The sequence below is a fragment of the Benincasa hispida genome, chromosome 4 (assembly GCF_027475165.1).
Source record: "Benincasa hispida cultivar pf3 chromosome 4, pf3_genome.v1.1, whole genome shotgun sequence".
NCBI classification, from domain to species: Eukaryota; Viridiplantae; Streptophyta; class Magnoliopsida; order Cucurbitales; family Cucurbitaceae; genus Benincasa; species Benincasa hispida.
Genome location: NC_143481.1, coordinates 47,852,325 through 47,859,549, shown reverse-complemented (window position 1 = coordinate 47,859,549; position 7,225 = coordinate 47,852,325). Strand labels below are relative to the sequence as shown.

The 7,225-nt window shown below is 40.9% G+C and overlaps 2 protein-coding genes across 2 annotated transcripts; one reads left to right on the top strand and one right to left on the bottom strand.

Moving 5' to 3' along the window:
* The first annotated feature begins 527 nt into the window (after positions 1 to 527).
* On the top strand, positions 528 to 4,108 carry CYCA1;2 (CYCLIN A1;2). The gene is made up of 9 exons (XM_090312834.1): positions 528 to 1,027; positions 1,837 to 2,215; positions 2,312 to 2,448; positions 2,574 to 2,666; positions 2,756 to 2,889; positions 2,981 to 3,133; positions 3,234 to 3,420; positions 3,551 to 3,685; positions 3,770 to 4,108. The coding sequence occupies exons 1-9, from the start codon at positions 812 to 814 to the stop codon at positions 3,839 to 3,841; spliced, it is 1,506 nt and encodes a 501-aa protein (XP_090168960.1). The 5' UTR covers positions 528 to 811; the 3' UTR covers positions 3,842 to 4,108.
* Positions 4,109 to 4,191: 83 nt separating this feature from the next.
* Positions 4,192 to 6,813, bottom strand: LOC120075362 (uncharacterized). Its single transcript, XM_039028683.2, has one exon. The coding sequence runs from the start codon at positions 6,483 to 6,485 to the stop codon at positions 4,365 to 4,367; it is 2,121 nt and encodes a 706-aa protein (XP_038884611.1). The 5' UTR covers positions 6,486 to 6,813; the 3' UTR covers positions 4,192 to 4,364.
* Positions 6,814 to 7,225: the final 412 nt, after the last annotated feature.

Below are 7,225 nucleotides of genomic sequence, written 5' to 3'. Positions count from 1 at the left end.
CCCGGCGTTACGGAGAGATATTTTCGGTGTAATAAGATCCTTTTATTTCATAATACTTTCTACAATTGCCATGACTAACCTAATTTTCCCTAAAACCAATAAATAAATAAATAAATTCTCTCTCTCTTTTTCTTTGCAGCGTTTAGAAGGTTACTAAAAGAAATAAATAAATAAAAGAAAAAAAAGACAGATTCAGTGACCGTTTCGAATTCAAATTCAAATAAACTTGAATTCTAATCTGACAGCCTTGTATACTTTCGAATGGTGTAAAAAGGCCCCCACAAAGTCCGACAAGGACTCTACAGATGGCGGTAACACATTCGTCTGTGACGCTCTCAAAGTAACCCACAGGTGAAACTAAGTAGCTTAAAATGGACCCCACTTTCAATGTCCGCTCCTAACGAATACCGAGCGTTGAATCGACGGTCAGGATCTTTCCGAATTCAAAATCATCAAAATTCCCCGCCCTAAAGCAAAAACTGTAATTAAAGCCCCCTTTATTATAAATCCACACTTGCCTTCTCTTTCACTTTCGATAACGCTCTCTTCTTCTTCTTCTTCTTCTTCAATCTTCAAAATCAAAATTCTCATGAAATCGTAATTCCCTTTCAAACTCCAAGAACTTTAACTATCTTTTCTTTCCCCCCTTTTTTCCCTTTTGTTGTTTTGATTTTTGATTCTTTGCTTTCTTGGTGTTTCTCTCTCTCTTTCTCTCTAACGCCAAGAACGCTGAAATTCAAATTAGAGAGAAATTTGAAGTCTTCTTTGAATTTTACTCTCGAATTCTCAACTGGGTTTGATTCGATCCGCCATGTCTACCCATAATCGCCGTCCTTCGTTTTCGTCGTCGACGACGTCGTCGTTGGCCAAACGACAAGCGTCCTCGGCCTCGTCGTCGGACAATGTAGGAAAGGTTATGGCGGTTCCACCACACTTGGCGAAGAAGCGAGCGCCACTTGGTAACCTAACGAATTTTAAGAATGTGTCTCATAGTGCAGCCAAAAGCTCTGTTCCGCCTGCTATTATGGTACCTACTTACTTTACACCTGAGTCTTGATTATGTTTTTGTTTGATTTCTTTTCATTGTCTTGGATTTTTTTTTGTGGGTTTTTATATTTTTCTTTCAGTAGGGTTTTTTATTATTTGGTTATTTTCTTAAGGGGGTTTTGGATTTTGGGTTTTGGGGTTTTCTGAAATGGATTGCTTATTATTAGTATGGTTGTTCACCGCTTTAGATTGCTAGAGGCTGAATGACAATGGATGAAAAATGTCGCCTGAATTCTTTGAATTGTTCATTAATAAAGGGTTGAGCTGTCTGGATTTTCGCCGAAACTTTGACTGGGAAATGGGATCTTCTTATCATTTCCTTGGTTTTTTCCGTCAATCAAGAAACTTTGTAGCAAGTAGCTAAGATTAAAATTATGGGCGGATCTTTATAACAAGAAGGGGTCTACATTCCTATAACAATTTTATATTCAGCGTGTCACTTCTCAAGGTTTTTGGGTAGCTGAGATATCACTATTATATTTTTCTAGCATTGTTATGTTTTCATAGCTGTGTTTGTTTCCTTTTGAAGAACAAGTATGAGAAATCGATATATACAATGATTTTTTTTCTTCTTTCAAACAAGTCCTCGGATTTACAATTTGGATATGATTTTTGGTCAAATCCTTTTTTTTTTTTTTAAAGTTTATGACAGCGGCATGTGCCTCTTTGTTTGTTTAAATCTTGTCAATGGAACGCAGTTCCATTGTTAAATATCTGTACTCTTTACTGTTTTAACCTATAATCAACCATGATTTTGAAGCATTACGAAATGGAATTTCAAATTTGCAGGTGCCTTGTGCAACCAAAGCTGTCAAGGCCAGAAAGAGTTCCCCTGCTAGAACTCGCAGCACTAACTTGCCGGTGACCAATTCGACCACATTGGTTGATGTCAAAACGACGAATGCAGTTGCTCCTAGCAATGCTACAGCTTTCTCAAGAACTGATGCCACGGCTGTCTCTAGTTGTATGGATGTCTCTCCCTCTAAATCAGATGGAGTATCAGTTTCCTTAGATGAAACTATGTCTACCTGTGATTCTTTTAAGAGTCCCGACGTCGAGTACTTGGACAATACTGATGTCCCAGCAGTTGATTCTGTTGAGAGGAAAACTAAAAGCAGTCTCTGCATTTCAGGCCCGGCACCAATTAGTAGTCAAGCACCAATTAAAGGTAAGCTCATGGATTAGTTTTTGAGGAAATAATTTTGAAAACATTGGTAATGAATTGAGATGAATTGATTGTTTTTTGTTTGGTTCCCCTTTGTAGGTAGTATATGCAATAGAGATGTACTCACAGAAATGGCAACAGATGGCGATATCATTGATGTAGATATCGATTTCATGGATCCCCAGCAATGTGCTACAATTGCTTGTGATATTTACAAGCACTTGCGAGCATCTGAGGTGATAATCTTCTTTTTCTTTTTCTTTTCTTTTAATTTTTTTTTCCAGAATTTTAATTATAATCTAAAGATTTATTTTGAGTTCTTTGTTCTCAAATTCTTTCCATTGTGTTGTTATTGGTTCAGGCAAAGAAAAGGCCTTCTACAGATTTCATGGAGAAAATTCAGAAGGAAATAAATTCAAATATGCGTGGCATACTGATTGATTGGCTTGTGGAGGTAACTTTTTTTTGTTGACATTATTGGTTTTCAAAGTCAATTCTTCATTCTTTAAGGTTTGACTATAACTATTTAAGTTCCATTTGTAGGTAGCAGAAGAGTATAGGCTCGTGCCAGATACTCTATATTTGACAGTGAACTACATTGATCGATACCTATCAGGAAATTCGATGGATCGACAACGATTACAGTTGCTTGGTGTTGCTTGCATGATGATTGCTTCGTAAGAATCCCAAACCATTAATGTTGTTTCCCTATAAATTTCCTTTTGATTTGATGGTCTGATATTAACTAGTAAGATTGTATACTTCTAGAAAATATGAAGAGATCTGTGCACCTCAAGTGGAAGAATTTTGTTATATAACTGATAACACATATTTTAAAGAAGAGGTATTGCAAATGGAATCTTCTGTCTTGAATTACTTGAAGTTTGAAATGACAGCTCCAACACCAAAATGTTTCTTAAGGTAAGTCGATGCTTATGATGATGTTGGTAACGCTTCTGTTCTTTCACTTTCCTACATTTACCAATGATCTCGTAATTTCTGATTTGTTCTCGTTGTATAGGCGATTTGTTCGTGCTGCTCAAGGCACCACCGACGAGGTTTCATCAATGCAGTTGGAATGCTTGGCCAACTTCCTTGCCGAATTATCTCTTTTAGAATACAGTATGCTTTGCTACGCACCATCACTTGTGGCTGCCTCGGCGATCTTCTTGGCAAAGTTCATACTTCTTCCAACTAAGAGACCATGGGTATGCCACTCATCTATGTTTCCTTCCCTACCATTTTATCGTGAATGAGAATAAAATAACATGGAATTTGAGTAGCCTGCCAATAAACCAATTAAGCTTATACAGTATACTCTTGTCATCTTTGGTACAGAACTCCACCTTGCAGCATTATACACATTATCAGCCATCCGACCTTGTCGACTGCGTTAAGGATTTGCATCGCCTCTGCTGTAACACCCACAATTCTAGCTTACCAGCCATCAGAGAGAAATACAGCCAGCATAAGGTTAGCATCAGAGAGAAATATACTACGTTGTTCTTTTGGCTTCTTTATGTTTTTATACTGATATTTTGATGGTTTTTGCCTCAGTACAAACACGTGGCGAAGAAGTACTGCCCTCCGACGATACCTCCGGAGTTCTTCCAGAATCAAACACAGTAAATTTGTATTCCAATGCTCTGTTGGATTAGATGTAGCAGCAGCCTGACTTAACAGCAGTTAGAAAATAGAGAGAGACATAAAATGCCCCTCCCCTCCCCTCATTTTTGTTGATCCCCCCCCGCTTTGTAAGCTTTTTCTCATCATAGCTTTTGATGTAAGCCAATGCCACTAGTTTTTCTCCACAACATCAGGATCTCGGCGGTTTGTTGTAGCGTTGTAACGAATTATCGAATACCAAAATGCTGAGATTTGTACAAAGTTCATATGCTTCTATTGTCATATTTCTTCAAAACTTTGATATATAGAAGCAATAATGTACTATACTAAAATGAAGGGAGGCAACTCAGATATATCTTAACATTTCTTTATTATATACAAAAACATGGAGGTAGAAAGTACAACCCTTATTTACGTACCAATATCTTCTTTCAATTATATAATATATATAACACAGTAGTACATTCCAAATTTACCACCTTTAGAGGAGATGGACTTTGGGTTTGTGGAGGGCCCAGTTGATATTTTATGGACTGCATCGAGGCCCAGTCAAGACGGGCCTAATATCATTATGGGCCTTCTTCTTTTGTTTAAGCCAGTGACAATCTTCAAAGCCACATGGTTCCTCATCATATAAACTCTCCACGTTTACGGGGCTGATGTAACGTGGACTCCACGTGGGGGTCCCATCCTCGTAGGAGTTATGAGTCAGCCTATGAAGATCTGAGCCGTCCATTTTGATAGTGTAGATCTCACCGTAGGGTTGATAGTGATGTGGGTTCGATATTGGCTCCGCAGATATCCCCGCATTGTCCGTAGTGAACACTAGAACCTTCCCGTACGGACTCCAATTCGGGTGGTTCGCCCGACCCGCCGACCCGCTTTGAAACAGCTTCCTCAACCCGGTTCCGTTCGGGTGGATCAAGAACAGATCGAAACTACCGCCACCGGGATTGTCCCGGTCCGATGAAAATGCGATCCAATCGCCGTCCGGCGACCAACTACACATCGTATCTGTCCATTGTCCCTCCGTAAGCTGGTGAAGCCCTTTGCTCTCACCGTCGATGGCATCCATTATGTACAGGTTCTTGTACCCGGTTCTACCCGACCGGAAAACGATCCATTTCCCGTCGGGTGACGGCGATGGGAAGGCATTGTTTTCACCTTTCGTCGTCAGCTTCTTGATATTTCTCTCGTCGTCATCAACGTTGATTGAAATGATGTCGACTTCAGAACTCACTGGCGCAAAATCGGGACCGGCGCTGGTGTACACTACACCTTCTCGCACTGGATCCCACGCTGTGGAGAACGCCGCGCCCGAGAAAACCTCCCGTTTGTTCGAACCGTCCGGATTGATGACGTATAATCCCGGGAAGTTTGCGTAGGCTATACGGTCACCGGTGGGCGAAAAAGAGGGAAAAGAACCGATGAATCGAAATAAGGATAAATTAGAAACAGGGCTACGAACGTTCTCGAAGAATAGGGGGTTGCTTTTTCTTCCATCGCCCTCCCCTCTGCATTTGTGGTAACCGATACGAGTCCCGTCGGCGGAGATGAACGGATTAAAATGGTGAGAATTAGGCGAAACCTTTTTTGTCAGCTCCTTGAACTCTCCGGTGACGAGGTTGAACAGCTCTATGTGGCGAAAAGATGAATCGGGTCTTCTCGTTGCAACGGCGATGAGGTTTTTGTTAGTCGGTGAAGTGGCCGGAGTGAAGACGTGCAAACCAGGTGGAGTGAGTCGTTCGATTTTCACTGAATCAGGAGAAATTTCTCCATGACTCGGTAGAATTGCTTTGTATATACTCAGCCACTGATCATCGCCTCTCCGGTGAAAATACAGAGTTGAATCATCGCCCCAACACGGCCAGCCACCGTGTTCGACAACCTTAACTCGGCGACTTCCGTCGCGAGTTAGAAAGATGTATAAATCAGTACTTAGTTCTTCCACCTCACCAGCCCAACCATTCTCGCCGTAAGAAGCCACAGCCGTCCAAATTCCAGAAGGCGAAACAGAAGGGCTAAAATCGGCGAGTCCATAGGGCGTCAATCGCCGAGTTATACCCGATTTCAAATTTTTTGAGTACACGGCCGCCCAACTCGTTCTGGACTTACCAGGGTCATCGTGAGTCGACACGTACACCAAATAATCGCCACTTAAACTCGGCCGATCTTTGAAAGAAACCCTAACTTCGTTTTCCTGTTCATCATCCAAAAGGGAAATTTGCAGTCGATGAGGAATTTCCAGCTCCGACCGTCGTCTAGCGCTAATTCCAGTACCGCCGAAAATAACATCGTAGAAGATTTTGGAGATTCCGTTTCTCTCTGTGACATAGACGACTTCCAAATCCGGCCTTAAGAACTGTGATTGGTTCGTTAAAAGAGATATTAGGGAAGGAGATGGCGACGCGGAAGGGAAATGGCCATTGAAATTGACGGATTGGCCGTCGGTGACTTGGATTTCTGTAGAAGGGTAGCTGTTGCCGTCAGCCGGTAGGGTGAAGATATCGAAGGTGTAGTAGGACCTTCCGAGGGTGGTGAAGACTATGCTGTCGCCACTGCGGGCATCGCCACCTGTAGCCGCCGCAGACGACGCCGGAAGGAGAGATGAAAACTGTAGAAGAAAACAGAGGAAGAGCAGAGGCATGCCGATTGTGAAGACAGTCGAGACAGGGAGTAGAGAGATTGTGGAAAACCGCGAAGATTAAGATGTGATGCTATGGTCAAGTGTGTGTGGTCGGATAGCCGACACGTGGCAGATAAGTTGGTCCTACTTAATTAGCTGTTTTGTTGACGTGGCAATGTTGGATTCGCTTAGTTATAATTATTTGTCCGGCCAAAGTTTTGCTGGTCAAAGTTTATTTCATGAAAAAGGAAAAAATTTACAATTACATATTCTTCAATCTATTTTCTTTATATGTAGTACAATTGTACTCCTTTTAATTCGAAATTTACATTCAGACTAAATTTCAACTCGTTCATTTTGGTCGTATTTTCACTTTAATTTATTCTGTTTGTTTGAACTTTAAACAAAATATCATTTTAATCTCTTAAAAACGAAAATAAATATATTCCACATGCTTGAGTCACATACAGATGACCAGGAATTTTATGTTTATTGGTTTGTGGTAAAGCAAATACAACAAGTAAATGAGCAAAAAATTCAAGATGTGAAGTAAGTATCATATATTAACAACACAACAAACTGTTTACAAACTACAGGATACAAGACTTTAGGGCATCAACCCTAACACGTGTTTGGTGAACGATTGTGCAGCAAAGTTCGAAGGAATGAGAAGAATAGTTCTCCAAGGGTAAGTTCACTTGAACCAAGTTTCTTAAAGAACTGTGCATGAGGAAGAGGCAAGCAAAAGAGAAGGAGAGGAT